We start from the raw sequence: 20,887 nt of genomic DNA, 5'->3' as shown, positions 1-20,887 counted from the left end.
CTTATCCAGTAAACATTTTCATTGTATTCTGTCAGAGGAATACACTTGTGCTCTACTGATACATTAAAAAGAGGAATAATTACTAAATACCCTCTTAAATGGTAAGACTTAAAAAAAAAAGAAAGGGAATTTGGGAAATAAGAAATGTTTGCTTACCAGTATTTGAGTTTCTTAAGTTGTATTTTCCAGCACCAAGATGGGTAAATACTTGAAATGCCATAGTTACCTCAAAATCATGACTCATCTCAAATCAGCGGAGTTCCATGAGTAACCATGTAAGGGACGCATACTCTGAAGTCCCAAGAGTTAGGATATTAAATTTCTCAGTCCATCAATTAAAGACACTTACACACTGCAACCAGTACACCTGGTATCCCAATTACATTCTGCGCTGCAGAAGAAGTTTGGACAAATTCAAACCTTCAGCTCTAATCCTCTCTTCCTCTGACATTCAGCTCCATTCAGTCACTGACCACAACCATCAGCTATTCAGTTTCCCATTTTTGTCTTCAGATTTGCCCACCATTTACAATATGATGCACAGAGACTTCAGAGGAGACAGAACTTACCTTGTAACACTTCACAATATTACAAAAGACCACCCTGTCGCAACATCAGGGAGAAACCAGACACCACTACACTCCCATCTCTACGTGCAATAAACCTGTGATTCAGCCTTTTGTGCCTAAAATGAGAATGATAATACATACTGGGCTTTGACAGATGAACTACTCCTAAATGCACTGAAATATCCATATAGAAGATATTATAACTGTATATGTAACTGTTCATTGCTGCAAATGTACACAAACCCCATTTCCCAGCACAGCATAACAGCAGTGAGAAATGCCCATGCAAGATACATCCAGGATTTTCAAAACACTCATCCATCAAAAAACACCAAACAAAAAATTCCAACATGGTTTGCAAAAGCTAGGAGTGTAAGTTTTATTATGCCCAAAGAAACACCACAACATTTATGAAACCAGAAATTATCTTTTTGCTGTTGCAAAGAAACTTGAGTCATCAAACTTAATCATCGGGGTGTCCTTATTTCAGAAAGGTGGGGGAAACAGAAATGCCAAATAATCTAAAGAGTAAGAGTCCAGAACTCAAAACATTTTGCACAGTGAACATTACAGCTGGACACACAATTAGAACAAACACATTTTTAGGACTTCATTCCCATACTAAGTTTCAAATCCTGAGCTTGCTCCTGCCAAGTTGCAACAGGGACTAAGAAGGACATAGTCTGCTCCTCTCCTCAAGCCATTACTGTACCAAACTGTACCAATAAATGGATCTTCTTGGGATTCAAAAACAAGCAAAAAACCAAAGTCCCCAGTGAGGACTACTCACGAGGGAAGCATACAAGTCTCCTGCTGTGAATAAATGCCATTCTGCCACATTTGTTCAATGTCTCAAGTAACTTTGAGGTGCTACAAGAGCCAGGCTTGAGTACATTGCTTTTGATTTAGAGACAGCAGTAGTAAATGTCTGCTCCACGAATCCAAGAACTGAAAATTCTTCACTGCTGCAGATGTCTTTTATGCCAACAGGACCATTATGGTGATTTCCTTCCCTCTCCTTCTCCACAGTAACAAATGCCAGCATAGCTAAAATTTGGAAACTTTCCATGTGAGAAACAGGAACAGAGGAGTGCTAACCTAATCAGCTGTGCTGTGCTTTCAGCTGTAACTGCAAGGAGAAAACTGGCCAGACAGACCACTCTGCTTATGAAAGAATCATACCAGGGGCATCATGGTCACGTTAGAAATGCATGTAATAAATTTCATATTATGCGAGAGAACAACATGAGGTTTCCAATGGAATATTGCTTTACAACACTGCAGGTCTTCTTTCTCTGCATTTTAGAATTACATCATTGATCTTTTTGTATGAGTTTAAATACAACCTCACTTTAATGCTGCCAGTAATAAGGACCTAATAGTACTGCTCTTAAGGAAGCAAAAAGCTTTATTAGATACTGCAAAGAACTAGGGATGCTCTTAAAAATAACAAAGGGCAGTCAATCAACAACATTTTCTCTGTGAAGTGCTTTTAAGATGTAACCCAGAGGCTTGAAGCTTCATTACCAAAACATTTTTCCTGTTGCCACTTAAAAAAATTCTGCTGGTTTAATGACTAAAATGTAAGTCATTATACTGCAACAATAATTACATACTTAAGAAGGAAAACACAAAGTAGGTCTACTTTCATTGAAGAGATGATAGTGAAGACTGGCACTATTATGGACCCTAACAATACATGGATCACTGCCACAGAAGAATACACAGGTATTTTATGGAACTTGCCTATAGATAACAAAGGTTCACCTGAGAGTTCAAATTTCAAATAGCAACATGCCAGGTTACATCACTCTGCCTTTTTCTTCTTCTTGGTTGAGAAGTCAAAAATGTTAAGAGGCTTATTTGTTTTCAGTGATTGCTGTGCAAAGAGTTCAAGGATCTGCCCATTGTATAAAGCTATTAAATGCTACCCAAGGCTTCCAACTCCCTGACACAGAACTGCTGATGAGAACCAGAATGGAAAGGGTCAGAGATCACCAGAACAGAGATGGCAACTAGAAGAATGATTCCGTTAGGCAGAGGAACACTTAGGTTAAGGTAGCCAAGAAGACATGCCAGTCTGGGTTTGGTATTATAATAAGGCACAAATACATTCATTTTCAATTTAGAAATTTCAGTTAAATCAATTTTTTTAAGTGATTGGAAGTTCTTGGAATTCATATTAAATCAGTGTTTTATTTTTGGGAGCTGCTTCACTCCTACAGTCTTCTTAATTGATCCTTTTTGAGGACTGACCATCTTCGGGTTTCCTGGAACACTGTATCTCCTTCTGAAATAAAATGGCTGAAGTCAGTAATCAAGTGTCACATCCCCTGTAAGCTTCAGCTACTAGAAATTTGCATGCTTTTTATATTTGCATAACTGATTACTATTGTGAAATAATAAACCTGAGAGAGGAAAAAAACAAGTATATTTTTGGATTTGCAGGCTATCAGAGCATTGAATTATTTTGCATAAAAGCTCAATCCTCATCTCATGATTCTTGACTACTTCCTGCTACTTAAATGATGGCATTGAAGAACATGAACTGCATACTAAACATTTGCACACAGAGAAAGATAACTGGCTAAGGAGACATCTTCAGCAGTTACAGAATCCATATTAGGAAATGGAAAAACACTTCATGTAGATGCAGTCCCAGTTTTCTGCAGGTGTTCCCACTGCTGAGCCCATGATCTTCTGCTGCAAGCAGACTTCTGAAGTGGTATTCATCATACATACATACATCACCTACATGAGCCCTACTAGACCTGTTTTCATCTTGATGTTCTAAGAGAAATCAGTGGGAATGTCAACAAATGTTCAGGGGGAGAATGCTGATTCCACAAACTGGATGGGTCATTCTCATGAACAAGCAGCATGTATCTCTACTGCTATGCAATGTACATTTGTTTCTCTCCCTGATCATTACTACAGTGGCCAGAGAGCACCCTACATGCCCTAACAACAATGTACAGGGTTTCAATGCCTTTCCCAAGTAATAGGCATTCTGAAGGAAAATGTATCACGTCATCACATAATGATACTCAAGATGGTAGCCAGAGAAACACTTTGTTATGCCACAGAAGCTGTGATGATGTGATCTTTGCAAGTTTCAAATTTCTGGGCAAACAGCCAACAAAGTTGTCCCTAGGGCTCACTAGTCTCCTTGAGATTGACACATCCTTTGCTCCAGCTTTTAAGAGCAGTCATGGTCTTGAAGGGACAGCTGCCCCCATAGAGATATGAAGCTGCTTCTATTCAGAGGTTGGAAGATCAGAACCCAAAGGCCCAGTTTGTTCAATATTCACTTGATTATTCAAATTCAAATCAACTGATTACTCAAAATCAGTTGATTAATCTGTAGATCATTGTAGAGCTGGACAAAGCAGTGTATGTCTGGGTGGAACTGCAGGAAGCAAAATCTCTTTCCACTCAAAATCAGCTGGACATAGGGACTTTGAAGCCAGGCAGTTGCAGTCAGTGCAGTATTGAAACCTGAGTTATTTAAGCCCTGCTATATGCCTCACAATAAGAGTAAGGGCTCAGAATGACACTAAATTGGCTGCTCAGGGACATGAGTCATCATGACATTCATGTTTTTCCCAACTGTCAGCCTGCTTATCTTCTTCCGGTCCTATGAAATACTATAAAAAGGATCTCTACTGAACTTGGCTTCTATGTTTGGATGGCCAGGAAACTGAATTCATCAATAATTAGTGTTTACAATTACCACTCAAAAAAGTTTCAGTGTAGCTTTAGTATACTGGTTGGGTTTTACATACCTGTACCTATAGTTAAAACAAACATTAAACATAGTTTCTTAATATGGTTTGAAATCCAATGAAGATAAGCATTTTCTGAAATGCAACAGAAATGAGACAAGAATTCTGGATATAAAATTTTCAAATTAATCTCAAGAATACATTTATATTCAGCCACGCAGGTCTTCACTTATTTGAATGAAGTTATTTCTCATTCATGTCAGCTTGAATTAACAACCTTCAGGCTATACATCAAAACATAAATATATAGGAATGATATAACAATGACTGTGTTGACCTTGTGATGATCAAGGGGAACTTACTTACACTCTAGTATTTCCTTAAAATATGAACTATGCCAAATCCCCATTCTTATCTCCATGTTGCCAACTAAGACCAAAGTTTGGCCTGAAAGTGCTAGGTCACTGGTTATAAAATCCAGTGCTTTGCAAGCTGGATCCTTTGCCACTGAGGAAAATGTAAAAGATAACAATTCCCTCTGTGAGTGTAAAATACTTGAAGAAGTTAAAAAAAATCTGATGAGTGAAAATGGGTTGAAAGGGGTACTTTGTTACAATATGCATCTTCTGAGTCCAGCAATTACAGGACATTATTTTCTTTTACAGTTTATTTTCTTCTGTTTGATATAAAGAAAATTGCAGAAATACACTGTCATACAATTTCTGGGTAAGTAATGGTCTACCAAAATAAATTACAAAAAAACCCCACAGCATAATCACAGATCAGTGCTAACCCTCAGCACATCTCAGTATCTGTCTGATGATATTTATCTCCCAGCAGAGACAGTGAGTTCTCCCAGTTCTAGCTTCCTGACCTTCTCCACATGAGCTACTTTGAACATCACTGGGACCAGAAGCAACAAACTGGCTGTATATGGGGTGCCTCAATCCCATACAAGGCTTTTTCTGTATTGAGAAACTTTAGTTAAATACTTTGATTCATATTCAACTACATTAATTCATCTTCTACTCCATTAATTCATGTTCTACTAATATCCTCTTCTGGAGCATGAAGATCCACTGTTCCAATTTCTGAAATCCTGTGATTCTGTGCTTACACAGAATGGAAGGATAAAGCTGGTAAGCAAATATGTCTACCCAATTTCATGCTTATAATTAACTCATTACATTTTCAGATGTTCCCAGTATGTATTGTGAATGCTCATTTTAATAATACAGGTATGTGGACTCATGGAAGAGCAGTTACTGTGAGATACTAAATACATAGAACCCATACTAGCTCAGAAGGTTTCCAAATATAAAGTATTAGGAGAATTCCAAAAGCAAATCTGCCTGCTTACACACTTTTGTAGGCACCTAATTATGGCCACTGGAGGCAGGATACTAGATCCAACACACTTTAGATGTGACTCCCTATATTCTTTGTACTTTATATTCTTAACATTTTCAGTTCAGTTAAAAAATAAATCTCCTCCAATTTCAAGCTTTCTCACAAGCACTACAATCAGAAACACATTCTATTTCTATATAGCTTGGAGCAGGTGAGTTCTTTCAAATTTAAATTTCGAACCCAAATAACTAAACAGAAATCTTTTTAAACAATTAAGCCTTTATATGTTGTCATTTAAAACCACTCACATTATCATCCACAAAAAGCTTTATAATCTTTATTGCCTAAAAAAGACCAAGCAAGGCATTATTTAATTGAATTACTCTTAGTGGATTAAAGGTATAATTGTTGCTCACAACTTCGCAGTAATATAGTAATATAGAAAAAAATCCGTTTTAACCACAGATTGAAAGGGAAGGACATCAGACGTATTATAAGATTTCTAAATAGCCACTTAAATACATGTCTTTTCAATACTACAACATACTTAGTATTAAAATTAATTGAAAAGCAATATAAAAAATGATGTCAAGATTAATACTTCGCCAGTCAGATTACACTCAGTGATATTTACCACTTAGACAGTTGCAATACTGAAAACATAGTACTGAGCAAAAAGAAAACCCAACAAACAACAAACCAGAAAACAGAGGGAATATGAAGGAAATTTACCTCAGCATTTTGTTTCCTCCCTTGCCTGTCACAGCATCTGTTTTTTTCCTTTCAACCATTTTAAGTGTAGCTGAGGTCTGCAATAGCCAAATTTTTATAAAGTAAGTTACATTCTAACCATAATCACAGCTAAAAAGTGACATTTTTCTAATCTAATTTTGACCCAATGAAGTCTTACTGCCTTAAAGTACTTTAAGCACATATATTGGTGCCTTGTTGATTTGGGGAACTGAACACATGCCAAAATCCCTTGCTGTGCAAAAATACCATCATTTATTAAGCTGGACAATCAGAGAATATGTCATTTTAATCAGCATATTTTTTGTCATATTGCCTATAGCTCCATATTTTCAATGAAGCAGCATCATATTCCTAACATACTTCCCTGAATAAGAAACAAAAGAAATTACATGGCCCTAAGCCTCTGGCCCAGATACATCCCTGGGAAATTAATTTCATCTTGATCTAAAACAGCTGTGATGATTTGCATCTTAAACATACTTCTCTCTCGCCACAAATTACAGAAGATCCCTCTACAACTACCTATTAACATCCAGAGAACTATTAGCTATTTAACATCCAGAACTGGCTATTTAACATCCAGAGAACTAAGGATAGACAGATTACTTTGAGAATTTTTATTTTGCTCTCATGTGATTCTGAAATCATAGGGGCAAAACTTCAAATAATGTTTTATGTATGTTTAAGTGCTCTTCTAGAACATGGGCAGTCCTGCTAGCATGTTCAGTAATAAAATTATCTTTTATTTCCTACTTTCTTCCTCCAGCAGTCCCCAGTTTCACTGTTAATGCAAAAGATACGGCCAGTTATCATAGGCATTTCCTAGGCTCTTCCTTGGTTTCAGCTTGAAAGTTATTTTATGCAATTTCCCAAAGCAGCAATGAACCACATAAGAGAATCAGTTGCCCACTGTGCAAACACATGGAAACATTGCTAATTACAGCTGTTCACCCCAGTTAGCTATGACAGCAATTCAGTGACAGTCATTCCCAAGTATCACACTAAGCAGTTCTGAGGAGAAGGATCTGGGAGTCCTGATAGATAATAAATCATGCATGAGCCAGTGATGTGTCCTTATTGCCAACAAGGTCAATGGAACCCTGGGGTGCATAAGGAAGTGTGTGCCCAGTAGGTCAGGGGAGGTCATTGTCCCCCTCTACTCTGCCCTGGTGAGGCCACATCAGCAATACTGCATCCAAATCTGGATTCCCCAGTTCAAGAGAGACAGGGAACTACTAGAGAGAGTCCAGTGAAGGGCAACAAAGATGACTGGGGGACTGGAGCATCATCCTTATGAGGAAAGGTTGAGAGACCTGGGACTGCTTAACCTGGAGAACAGAAGACTGAGGGGAGAACTTATTAATGCCTCTAAGTATCTAAAGCGTGGGTGCAGGGATGATGGAGTCAGACTTTTTCCAGTAGTTGCCAGTGACAGGACGAGGGGCAATGGGCACAAGCTGGAACATAGGAAGTTGATTTAAATATGAGAAAAACTTCTTTACTATGAGGGTGACAAAGCATTGGAACAGGCTGCCCAGGGAGGTTGTGGAGTCCCCTTCTCTGGAGACATTCAAAACCCACTTGGATGCGGTTCTGAGTAATGTGCTTTAGGTGATCCTGCTTTAGCAGAGGAGTTGGATTAGATAATCTCTAGAGGTCCCTTCTGACAACTCTTTAATTCTGTAAAGCTTTTACTTTTGCATTATTCAGGAATTAAAAGCTCTTTCAGAAAAAGAAGCATGAGAAATCTTTACAGGTTCCTTTACAGGTTCCTCCAGTTTGAAGTATCAACTTTCATGTATTACATAATTTGAGGCAATAAAATTTAACCTCTGATTTAACAAAACCAAAGTATCTTATCCCTGATCTTATACAATCAATAGAAATATGTGTTACATAGTCATTTTGAGCTGACTGACTAGCTTGTCTTTAAAAGAAAAAAGAAAAATATAGAAAAGAGGAACAGGTAGTTAAGGCCAGTGTCACTACTGCTAATAATATGGTTCTGTTCTTTTCAACTGAAACATTAAATTAGCACAGTAGCCTTGTGGCTAATAAATGGGCAAGAAAGTATCAGAAAATTGCTTCTACTTTCTCAGCTACGGGTACTTTGAATATCCTTGGGAACAACTAACTCTCAATGGATAGAAAAGCCAAAAAAAAAAGTACTTAAAAATAAATAAACTGTAGCAATCTTTCAATTTCTAGGTCTTTTCCAATGGATCTGTTAGATTAATGAAGTAAGAAAAGTTTTTGACCTAATGGCATTAACAGATGCTGTTGCTATATTAAAAAAGGTTAATGATTTTTTAAAGTTCCTAAGTCACACAGTTTTTTTTCTTACCTGTAAGATCTCTGAGAGGTACATGCGCCGCTCATCATTAGCTTTGTGGTAAGCCTACATTTAAAATAAGGGATACAGGCTACCATTAAGCAAAATCTTTTAAAACTTGAATCGTACAGGAATAAACAAATATATATCTGAGCTTTTTTCCAGTGAGGTATTTTGTGGAACTATTTTACTGTGTGTTCCACACACATTGTTTGTCAGACAGCATAATGGCTTTTGGAGGTAAAGACATACAGTGATTACAAACCTTTGCTTCTTGTTCCAGTCGAAGTTCATAGTCTTTTAGCTGATTCTGGAGACTTTTCTTCTCTTCTTGTAGTTGTTTAAGAACTTCCTTTAAGGAACTCTGTGTTTATAACAAATAAAACAATATTTTACAAATATTTCCATTCTGTATAAAGATATCACCATAGTTCTTATTCTTCAAGTATTATGATATTTGTAGTTCTATTTGCTTCTTGTGAACTTTTTGTTTACCTCGTTCTGGCTTGCACAGTGCAGAGACAAAAGCAATTAACGATATGCTACAATGATCAGTTATGCACTACACATTTCAACTGTGTCAAAATGATTCAGATGCAGTTTTCCACACTGCTGCTCCTTGATAGGTTAGCTAAGTTACCTTGTGGTGACCAGCCAGAATTGCTCCTTACTTCTAACCAAAGTTCACTCTGATAGCTCCTTTTCAGTTGGAGGAAGATTTCAGTTCTCTCCTGCACATCTGTTTTCAAAACGCTTGCTGAGAGAGCTGCTGAGCTGGCTGAAGAGGCACATGGGATACCAAAGGTAACCCATCATAACTTGGTGAAAAAGCAGTATTTTGTGGACAAAACACTAGCCAGTTCTTTGTTTGTTGCGTAGTGCAAGTCGAACATGCACCCAAGCAGGTCCTCCTCCATTTCTAACCTAGGAAACTGCTCCTTACAATCTCCTTCATAAACTGATCCACTCCATCCAGAAGAGACATTCGTACTGGGAAGCTCTAATAGTAGATGGCATTTTAAATTATTTGCCTCAGGTTATCCAAGGTCAGTTTATACTTGTTTGTTCTTGTATTGAAATTCTGTTTAACACAACTGCTTCTTCCCTGGTGTTTGGACCCAGCAGGCACAGACAGAAAACAGGAACATCTTTTTTCAACATTCATTTTACCAGGACAAATAAGCTGAGAAATTTTAGGATTGCATTTTCCTTTTCACAGCTGCAAGGTGATGGTTCACAGTCAACATGGAATCAGCTGCAATACCCAGATTCTCCTCTGCAGCTATGTTGTCCAGGCGATCAGCTCACAACTCATAACATAATTTGTTTACTATTTCCTAAATCTTTTGGTCTTCACTATTAAAATTTAATCTCATTTTCATTAATGTAGTCTTCAGTGTTATTATTCTTCTAAACAACATCTAGGTTCCTGTATCCACTAATTGGTATGAGGAGAAAGATATCATGATCTATTTCTACTTGGTGTATCAAGGTCATGCATTAAATATTAAGATCAGTCCCAAATCTGGTTGTGGAACAACTCTGCCTGTACTTTCCCAGCAGCTTCCTTCACTAGTCACTGGCATCATCTTCCATTTACCAGCTCTTTGCTCCTTCAACAAACCTACTAATTTTAATTTTCTCCAAAGCAATCAAATACAAATCAAGTCAATTCTCATGTGACACAATATCTTTATGAGAGGTCACAGTGAACAAGATTACTATATTTCTTGTGACAACAAATCTACTGTCTCATCACAGAATGTCAACAGATTTGCCCACCAGTAGCCACTGTTAATAAGTCTCTCTTCATCATCTTTGTGGCTCTGTGCTGGACTTTTTCAAGCAATTCTTTGTCCTTGAACTGAGGGGCCCAGAACTGGACATTCTAGACGTGGCCTCACCAAGGCAGAATAGAGGGGGAGGAGAACCTCCCTTGACCTACTGATCACACCCTTTCTAATGCATCCCAGGATGCCATTGGCCTTCTTGGCCACAAGGGCACATTGCTGGCTCATGGTCATCCTCCTGTCCACCAGGACCCCCAGGTCCCTTTCACCTACACTGCTCTCCAGCAGGTCAGCCCCCAACCTGTACTAGTACATGGGGTTGTTCTTCCCCAGATGCAAGACTCTACACTTGCCCTTGTTGAATTTCATCAAGTTTCTTTCCACCCAACTCTCCAGCCTGTCTAGGTCTCGTTGAATGGCAGCGCAGCCTTCTGGTGTGTCAGCCACTCCTCCCAGTTTAGTGTCATCAGCAAACTTGCTGAGGGCACACTCTGTTCCCTCATCCAGGTCGTTGATGAAAATATTGAAAGAGTTGGGACTATTCAGCCTAGAGAAAAGACAGCTGAGGGGGGATCTTATTAGTGTATATAATTACCTGGAAGGAAGGTGCAAAAAAGGGGACAGAGCCAGGCTGCTTTCAGCAGTGCTCAAGGACAGAATATGAGGCAATACACAAGCTGAAAAAGAATAGGTTCCCTCTGCGCTTCAGGGAACACTTTTTTACTGTGAGAGTGACCACACACAGGAAGAAGTGGCTCAGGGAGGTTGTGGAGTCTCTCTCATTTAAAAAAGTCTGGATATGATCCTGGGAAACTGGCTTTAGGTGGCCCTGCTTAAGTAAGGGAGTTGGCAACATCCAGACATCCTTTCCAAACTCAACAACTCTGTGACCTTCATTTTGTTGTTACAACTGTGCCACCCATCTCTTGGTCAGTAGGTTGGTCAGACCTGCTCAGTTTCCACTTTTTAGGGCATCCATCCAGCCTAGCACATTCTTGGTCTGGTTCAGACTGAACCTGAAAATACCATCTGTCATTACACAAAGGATTATGTCATGCTTATGAGGGCATTTTCATCTCAGGTCCATGACTTGTATCTCTGACTTTGGACGTCATCAAGCTATTCTATTTTCTGGACATGTTAAGTAGTAACCCTACCAGTGGTTTCTGCCAGTCACCAAGCATACACACTTGCCTTTCACATCGCCTGTTCAAAATCTCCAGTCTTCTCCCTCCTAACATTTGCAGATCATTGCATCTTTTATTATTTTTCGTAATTTTCTGTACATGTTACTTAATTAGCTCCAAATTTTATTTTCACAAAAAAATTGCTGGCTGCTACTGAGATTTGCCTAGGAATTATTTCCATTAAAGTCATGATTTTGCAGGAGCATGACAAAAGCCACAGTACTTTTAAAATATGTTGCCAAGAGAGAATATTCCCTCCCACTGTTAAAAAAAAAAACCATAAAAACAACAAAAGAAAAGATATACTGAAAGGCTGTATCTTTTAAGTATCTTTCACACATGACTGAACTGTTAACTTTAATCTGTTATAACAGAAATACTGAAGACATGAAAAGAATTGAGGTTTTTGTTTTTTTCCTAATGAAGAATCTTGGATGCAGATGAAATCTTTGTCCTAACATAGAAGGCTCCAACAGCCAATACAGTCAATGTTGGCCAATTCAAGGACAAAAAGTAAGCTGCAGATAAAAGAAGATTTGGCTAAATTCCACTAGGGTCATGTGCTATTTCATGAAAAACATCAGTGTCTGTTCAGAATTAAAAAAATATAATCAGAGAAGGTGTCAGTCTTGACCTTACTGCACATTAAATATTATAACCGTGTGACAACATACTTTGTACAACATATTTTGTACCACCTACAACATGTTTTGTACCACTACAGTAAGCTTAAATACAGTAAATACAGAAGTTGATGCTGCTCACCAGATTTGTTCTATATTAATCCACAGCCCACTATTTACTTCCTCACTAGACTGTCCATCAGCACTAATACAAGACAGCAGGAGTTGGTGTTGCAGCTGTTAGTCACAACAGAGCAATTTAATATCTCCTCACTGATGGAACTCAGCTAATTTTTTTTCATTTTTTTCACCTTCAAAATAAACTCCTTTTAGATCATTTTAAATTTAATCTTTTCAGAAGCACTGTCTATTTTTTGTTGCCAATGCAGCTGGTCCAGTACAGACGCCTGGGCATTCATTCAGCTCTGGAGGAAGGATGATATCCAACTGCAAGCAAACAAATGGTGCACTACACTGCTCCTGATGAGAAAGCAGATGGAAATAGGTTGATAATGTGACTAAACTATACAGTCACCATCCTTGCAGTATCTAGGTGCCTCATAATTTGTAATATACCTATGTTTATAGTTCACTTGTGAAACAAGAAAGTTACAAATTACTCCAAATTTACAGATTGGGAAGTAAAGCCCCAAATAAAAAAAAAAGGACTAAAGTCTAAATTGCACTTCAGGCAGTATTTAATTTCCTAATACTACTAAAGCAATCTATGCAATGTCTTGGATTCTTCACATCTGATTTTGTAACTTAGGTAGGCATCTGAGCTGTTGCTATTGTGGTTGCCTGTAAGCACAAGCTTAATCAAGCTGCTCAGTTTGCTGCTGAAACTCTTTATGGAGTCTCAAAGCAAAGCTTCCCAGTAGTCATCTCCCTAACGGAGCACAACCTGAGAAGCACACTCCACCTGCACAAGGAAGGAATCCTCTTACTAACAGACTCAAAATTAACCCACACATAAATGAATATATTTTAGTCCTCTGTGAACCTTAGAGCTTGAATTCATAGTATTTCATATCCTGACAGTGCCTTTGCCATCATTCTTACGTAGCTTCGAGATAATTTTTACACCATGTTGTTAAATAGTCAGAAATGCAAAATCTACATGGATGGTGAAGGAACAAGTGAGAAAGGCTGCACGGTTATGCCTACTTCTGGAAAGAAAGTAGGATTTCAGACCCAATTCTTGGGTGTTTCTTACTAGTTTTCCATTGGTTTTCCAGCTCTATGACACACTGTGTTTTGAATTCCAATCTAGCTGCTTTTCTCCAAGTTAATAACTAGGAAAACTGGGCAGCTACCTCAGCCTTCTGACTTCAGTTCCTGGGTCTACACACCTAATTGATGATGCAGAACTCAGTATGGCAATACTGAAATCTTACGGGAATCTAGCAGCAGAGATGTTCCTACTCAACTAAAAGACCTCTTCAAGTCCTCAAAAAACTATAGAATGGAATTTCAAAAGCAGACAGAAGAAAATTTTAAATGGTAAAACTTCACAGAGGTTCTAGAGACCTGCTTTAGCCAGGATGGGTTGTAAGTTATCTCCCACCTCTACTTTCAAGGCAGTAATTGAAGAACTAGCTGAGACTGTATATACCTGAAGGCTTTAGCTCCTGCACAACAATAAAAATCAAGAAGTGAGAAACACCAGCATATGAACTCAGCCAAATCATTAAGGGCTAGATTTTGCCTTTCCTGAATTCTGTGGGAAGCAAGCAGAAAGAAACCCCACTGAAACAGATTCAATTCTCAATGCTTATGTTAGTATGATCAGCTTAGTGCTTAATATAGTAAAACAATGTAAAAGCACAAAGAAAACAGAGCTTAAAGCATACAGTGACACAGACATCTTGGAGCACAGAAAAGCCTCAGTTCAAAGCAAGGACCAGTGAGAGCTCAAGAGAATCAGAAGCAGCCTCCCAGCTATGCAACACTCCCCCAGAAGGAGAAATTGCCAGCAGAACTCCAGGATGAACCAGCAAGATAAATTCTGAAAAACCTTTCTAGTGGTTGTTCAACTGAATATGGAAATGTTTTTTAAGGTTAGATTTATTACTAAGCCTTGAATAGCTGGACAATGTCTTCTGAAAAGAAGATATAAGCTGACTAAGAGATTTAACAAGAATTTAAGATCCTTAGTTTTCAATAAGTCATCCATGTCAAAGCAAGCTGGTAAGCTAAAAGACACACTGAGATTTTAAATGAGCACTTTCTTTATGTAATGGAATTTTGCATGGCTTAGCAAGATTCACTCTCAGAGCAATTATACATTAAGTCTTGTGTCCAGCAGTGACCAAAGCCCAGTTTCACAAAGGGAACACCATTTCTCCAGACCCTCTTTTCACACAATTTCCTTTTCATTCAACTGAAGTTAAATATTTGGTTTAACATTTGGCAGAAAATGAAATTATACAGAATGGTACTGCAGCTGAACTTTAAGGCCCCCTTATAAGTTGTTCTCATTCTGGAACTTTCCTTGTCCTGTTACCAGTGGCAACAGAGGTGACAATGTCTATCAATCATTTAAAAGGTTGGACCAAATGATCCTTGAGGTCCCTTCCAACTTGGAATTTTATGACTCTTCACATTCTATGATTTCACAACAGACAAGGTGACAAATCCATTACATCATCAGGAGGCTCAAACTTGCTTTCATCAGAGCCTAGCTCACACAGACTATTGATCCTTATGGCAATTTGCTTCAGCTCTAATCCTTTTCAACTTTTCTATGAGTTAGAACAGCAGCAATACATCTGTAATTTGTGTAGAAAAAAACAACAACACAACACAGGAAGCCTTTGCAATTCATTCCACTTGACATTTAAATAAAATGAAATTTTGTTTAGAAAATAAACTCCCTTCCATCCAACACTAGAAGCTGACATTCATCATCTGATTTAGCTGAATCTTTTAACATATCATTTAAAACTCATCAAGAGCAAATACTACCTCTTTAGTTTTACTGCAACTGAATTTGATTTTATGTTGACATCAATAAACATACTAGTCATATATTACTGAAAAAAATGATAATATAAAAATGATTTAGCATAGGGTATTTCTACATACAATATGCACTTGATATATATACCCTAGATCCTGTAACTGCTTCAGTACTGGTGAGGAAAGGCTCCCTGTACTTGTCTTAATGCCAAGAGCCCCCTTGTGGATATTATCATCTTTATATCTAAAGTCAGACCGAGAGCTGAACTACATGAATGCACTGTGCCCTGTTTGCACCAGACATCAATGGCTAGGGTAAAGAATTCAGCCTAGAGATCTGTTGTAAAGTTCAGGCTTCTTCAGTGCAATAGGTGTGGGGCACTCCGACCCTCAATCCTTATCACAATGGTCTCCACAGCATTAATCATAGAGGTTATCTTTTGACTTGGGGGTGAAGGAATTTTAAAGGGAGACCTCTATTGCTGTGGTACAGATTGACAGAACAAGTTATCACTAACTCTGAAACGTTACACTTAGTATCTCACCTATTAGGCCTGAAAAAGGCTGGCAATTGTTTCCCTGTACATTTTTTCTAGAACACATCCCAGGGTCAGTCAATTGCTCAGGAATTCTTGAGAACTGCCAAGTAATAATGTCACTTGACTGCAAGGTTTTTCTCTGATTACTTTCTTTGAAATGCAAACTGTATTCTGCCTCTGGAAATACTACAAAGTAATTCAAGTAAAAGAATCTGCTGGTTTATGCCAGGCCACCAGGAGGAACAAAGAATGCCAATGTGACAAGGAAAGGAAAAAATGCAAACCAAAAAGGTCTCTTGCAGGCATCCAAAATATTGTCTGAGGTCAGATGAAAGGAGTAGGAAGGAGAAGTCTGTGAGAAGACAGGATACAGCTTAGGGCAGTCAGAACAGACTACAGGACTTTCTTCAAAATAATTCCAAGTTTCATGAAAATATAGACTATCAGATTTCTTCTTCCTTTAGAGCTACTGGTGACTTAATCCAGCAAGAGCAACATGGTTCATTTAACACTGACTTGTTAGAATTGTCAACATTTCCTATTCCATGATAAAGTGCTAATGTTCCCTATAGGCAGCAATCAAACCTACTGAAATACAAAGTCTTCATTGTGCCTTTACATAACCCTAAGATTCCCCTCCTGTCTTGTTGCCAACAACTTCTCCCGTGTGAGCTTTCACACATTCTGCTTACACTTTAACATTGACAGCAAAAACTCTGAGGTGGCTGTGTGTAGGTCTCAGTTCTGTGGCCACTGTGCTCTCAGAAAGGCAGGTTTGCAAAGTAAGTATCTGGCCCTTTATGTCAGAATTTTCACAACTACAGTGCTGGACATTCCCAAAAATGGTAATATATCACAGAAACCTTGGTTCCTTGGGTAATCTTAACTAGACTGTTGCTAAGGCAATGCTCTCAAGACTGTGCTCTTCAGAACTGACTTTGCAGCATGCTTTTCAGTATTTGCATACCAAAGTCACTATCTACGGATTCTTTCTTGCAGAAAGGGTGAGAGAAAGGAATAATTTTATTTCTATTTCTAATAATTTTATTTACATGGGAAATTACGCTTTGCAGAGAGCACGTATTTCATCAAAACTTGTTTAATGAAAAAATGTGAAAAAATTAATGCAGCATGTTTAAGAGGGGCAAGTAAAATCCACATCATGTTACACTTCAGAGAGAAGGCATTCCTTCCTTAATTATTTTGGAAGTACTGTATGAGGCTTTGTATTATTCTTTGGCACATAAAGGAAATTACTGACTAAATGGTTTGTACTGTTGGAACTCCCTCATGTCTGTCACTGTTTAGGTTATTTTTAATCCACTTTCAATACACAAAAAATATTTTCTAAACCCTGGTTGACAGTATTGGTTCTACATTTACTGTCATGTGACACCTTGATGATTTATCTTAAATAAAAAAGAGGATTATCTCAAGTTAGTATAATGACTTCAAATTATAATTGTATTTTAAATGTTTAGGGGTGTTTTAATAACAAGGAATAATTAATCAGTATTATTTTAATTCTAAAGCAAAAATAATGCAAGCCATCTGCAACAATTATTGCAATTTATGAACAAGGAAAATCCTCTGTGCTTTCTTGCTCATCACTCCAGAATTTGCATTTGTATTCTTCTCTTTCATCCAGGTTTTTATAGCCTGCTGACTGCCAAGGTCCCTAATCACTAATTTTATTTTATTTTATTTTCTCTGTAGTGCTTGATACTGTGAATGTATTTTATGCTACCTTTCTTTAAATGGGATAAATTACTCTATCAACATGTTTTTCTCCTTCTATTGACTATGGTAGGACTGTAAATGACTAGCTGAGTGAGACAAATCTCCTTAGTATCTTTGAGACATCTCCTCTGTTAAATACAGCCAAAATATCTCAGGAAGTTAAGAATTATTAGAGGTCCTTCCAATTACTCCAACTACATTACTCTTAACTTCCTTGATAACACAGGTTAAAAACACTATTTAGTTTTCTAGATAAGCTGCTCAAAACAAAATTGATTGTCTAGTGTTGCCATATTCTAGAAACTGTATTACCTTGCTGAAGGAATAATTTTGCTGTCTTTCCACAGAGCTTCATATGCAACTGCAAGTGGAAAACTGATTGTCAGTGTACTTTTCATTTAACACACATGCACACAATTTTCTATTTATCCACTCTCAGCATTTTCACTCTGAGCAAATGTAGACTGATGACTGACTGCAAAGCTTTTTGCTTTTCCAAACCCACCCACCACATCTGCTCTTTATTCTCTGTGGAGAAGCTAAATATTCCCCCGATCCCCTGAATAACTCAAAAACCTAAAAAGGATTTGGATAAACCTATATACATGAACAGCACAAAATGATCGGTGTATTTTTTTAACCAATGTTTTGTCTCCCAAGATTTAAAAAGGAAAAAAAAGGCAGTTCTTCTCCAAGACTATCTGTAAATACACACTAACTTCTCTGATAGCTTCAGTGGAAAAAAAAAATTACAAGACCAACAAAATATATCTATTTTCTTCCCTTCTTTCCATCTCCTGAAAATCAAATCAAGGGGAAAATGAAACATTTAACTAAATCTCCAACCACTTTTTATTTCCCCCCTGGATAACAAACAGAAGAATGTGTTCATCCTAAAGCTGAAGGCTGAAGGAAAGACTTAAAACTGCAGAAGAAAAACCTATGGTATGGGGCACAAGCTTCAGATTTCCTTACGTGTCACTGAGGAAGTCTTGAACCTTCAAACTGTCTTCCAGACTCCTTCTAGCAGTATGAATCCTCTGGTTCTGTTGTCATTCTTTTCTTTGTGGGAACCATAATCAAATCTCTCAGAACCACAGCTCATAGGTGAGGAGACAAGGCAGTATTTAGCAGAGATTAGAAATCTACTGGATTGGTGCAGCACAGCTGCTAGTAGAGGAGATTATCTCACTGGTAATGATTTTTCAAGTGCTTGACAAAGTGTATATGGATTGTTTAACAGAGTACTAGCAATTGGATGGAAATAAACACTTGTTGATACTGTAAGCATACATGCCAGTCTGTGCTTCACAGGCTGACAAGAATAACATTTTCTGAAGCAGACTCTACTGAAAAATTTGTAGATCAGTGTTCTGTCTTCTAAACTTTTCTTCAAATATAATCCCACTTGTATTTTCCAATGAATTCTGTGAAACAAGAAAGTGGGATGGGAAAGGTTTTGTTCTCTTTTTAAGTAACTGCTTAAAAAAAATAATATATCTTACCAACCTACAAAACACTATGGTCTCTGGGACAGCACCAAAACTGGCAAGAATGCTTACTACCTGAAAGTCATGGATCAGATCAGAAAGAGCAGTCATTATTCACAACCAGCTAACAACAGATAATCATTCCCACTAATAGGGCACACAGCCTCCTCTAGGCTTAGTAAACTCAAATTAATCATCAGAATCTGAAGTATAAGAGTCAGATGGAAACACTTCTGTAAGCTTAAGCAAATGGAATAAAAATTGCCAGAGCCCTGCCCACTTAATGTTCCATTATTCCCGCTTCTATTACAAGGCGTTATCACATTTTTATCTGACTTCCTTATTTCTAAAAGTGGGTAAGAAGCAGAAACAGTCTCCAAGTAAACGATTTCAGCAGATGACAGACTAAGGAAAGAGTAGTCCTGAATCTAAAATCGTTTTAACTTCATTTACTCTTTTACAAGACTAAATGGCAACAATATTTGCTGATTTTTTCTTGCCATTTTCTCAAAGCACAGAAAAATGTTTTGTGCTTTGTTGAAATACAGGTCACGAAATATGAGTTTATTAAGGAATAAAATTTTTTTAAAAAATACAGATACTGCCTTTGGTGTTGCGCAAATAGTGTATTTGCTGCCCAAGGAGGAATTTTCGTGTAATTATATTAAGCAAAATGTTACTGCAATGATTCATCTATGTTATCACAGTTGATAGAAAACTGAGAATAGTGACTGATACACTAGAGGACTGTATTGCCAGACAGAGGGTCCTTGATAGGCTAGAAAAACAGGCAGAGGGGAATCATAGAAACATAGACTAGTTTGGGTTGGAAGGGACCTTAAATATCATGTAGATCCAACCCCCCTGCATGGGCAGGGACACTTCCCACTAAACCAAGTTGCTCAGAGCCTCGTCCAACATGGCCTTGAACACGTTCAGGGAGGTGGCTTCTGCAACTTCCCTGAGCAACCTGTTCCAGTGTCCCATCACCCTTCCACTAAAGAATTTCCTCTTAATGTCTAATCTAAACCATACACCTTCTCCTCTTGCTACAAGCTCTTGTAAAAAGACCATCCTTAGCTTTCCAATAGTTCCCTTCATGTACTGGAAGGCTGCTGTGAGGTGTCCCTAGAGCCTTCTCTCTCCAGGCTGAACAGCCCCAACTTTCTCAGCCTGTCTTCATAGGAGAGGTGCTCCTGCCCTTTGATCATCTTTGTGGTTCTCCTCTGGACTCACTCCCACAGCTCCATGTCCTTCTTATGCTGGGGGCTCCAGAACTGAACACAGTACTCTAGGTGGGGTCTCATGAGAGAAAAGCAGAGGGGGAAAATCACCTCCCTTGACTTGCTGGCCATGCTTCTTTTGATGCAGCCAAGGGCATATTTGGCTTTCTGGGCTGCAAGAGCACACTGCCAGCGCATGTTGAGCTTCGTGCCCACCATCACCCCCAAGTCCTTCTCCTCTGGACTGTTTTGAATCCATCCTTCACCCAGCCTGTACTTGTGCATGAGCTTGTCCACACCCAGGTGCAGAACCTTGTACTTGGCCCTAATGAACTTAATGTCATTTGCACAAGCTCACCTCTCAAGTCTGTCAAGGTCCCTCTGGATGGCATCTCTTCCCTCCAGTGTGTCAACTTGACCACATATTTTGGTGTTGTCAGCAAACTTGCAGAGGGTGCACTCAATGCCACTGTCCATGTGTGAAGGACCAGGTATTTCCTTACACGAACATGGAATGTCCTTTGAGTCAGCTCCACGCGGCGCTGAACCCCCTCTGTGTGTGTGTGTGTGTGTGGGGCAGCTGCTACAGGGGAGGGGGCGGGGCC

General features: G+C 38.4%; 1 protein-coding gene across 1 annotated transcript in view; it reads right to left on the bottom strand.

Annotated features, from left to right (window-relative positions):
* Window positions 1-2,756: 2,756 nt before the first annotated feature.
* LOC104389358 (coiled-coil domain-containing protein 169-like) overlaps window positions 2,757-20,887 on the bottom strand; it is a 21,028-nt gene continuing 2,897 nt past the window's right edge. The window contains exons 4-7 of the mRNA XM_009998336.1: window positions 8,995-9,093; window positions 8,742-8,795; window positions 6,377-6,453; window positions 2,757-2,859 (exon numbers count right to left, since the gene is read on the bottom strand). Of these exons, the coding sequence (XP_009996638.1) occupies window positions 2,757-2,859; window positions 6,377-6,453; window positions 8,742-8,795; window positions 8,995-9,093 (333 nt within the window). The remainder of the gene's footprint in view (window positions 2,860-6,376; window positions 6,454-8,741; window positions 8,796-8,994; window positions 9,094-20,887) is intronic.

The sequence above is a fragment of the Chaetura pelagica genome, unplaced genomic scaffold (genome assembly GCF_000747805.2).
Source record: "Chaetura pelagica isolate M959 unplaced genomic scaffold, ChaPel_1.0 scaffold105, whole genome shotgun sequence".
NCBI classification, from domain to species: Eukaryota; Metazoa; Chordata; class Aves; order Apodiformes; family Apodidae; genus Chaetura; species Chaetura pelagica.
Note: the sequence above shows the minus strand (reverse complement) of the source record. Positions and strands in the feature narration are given on the sequence as shown.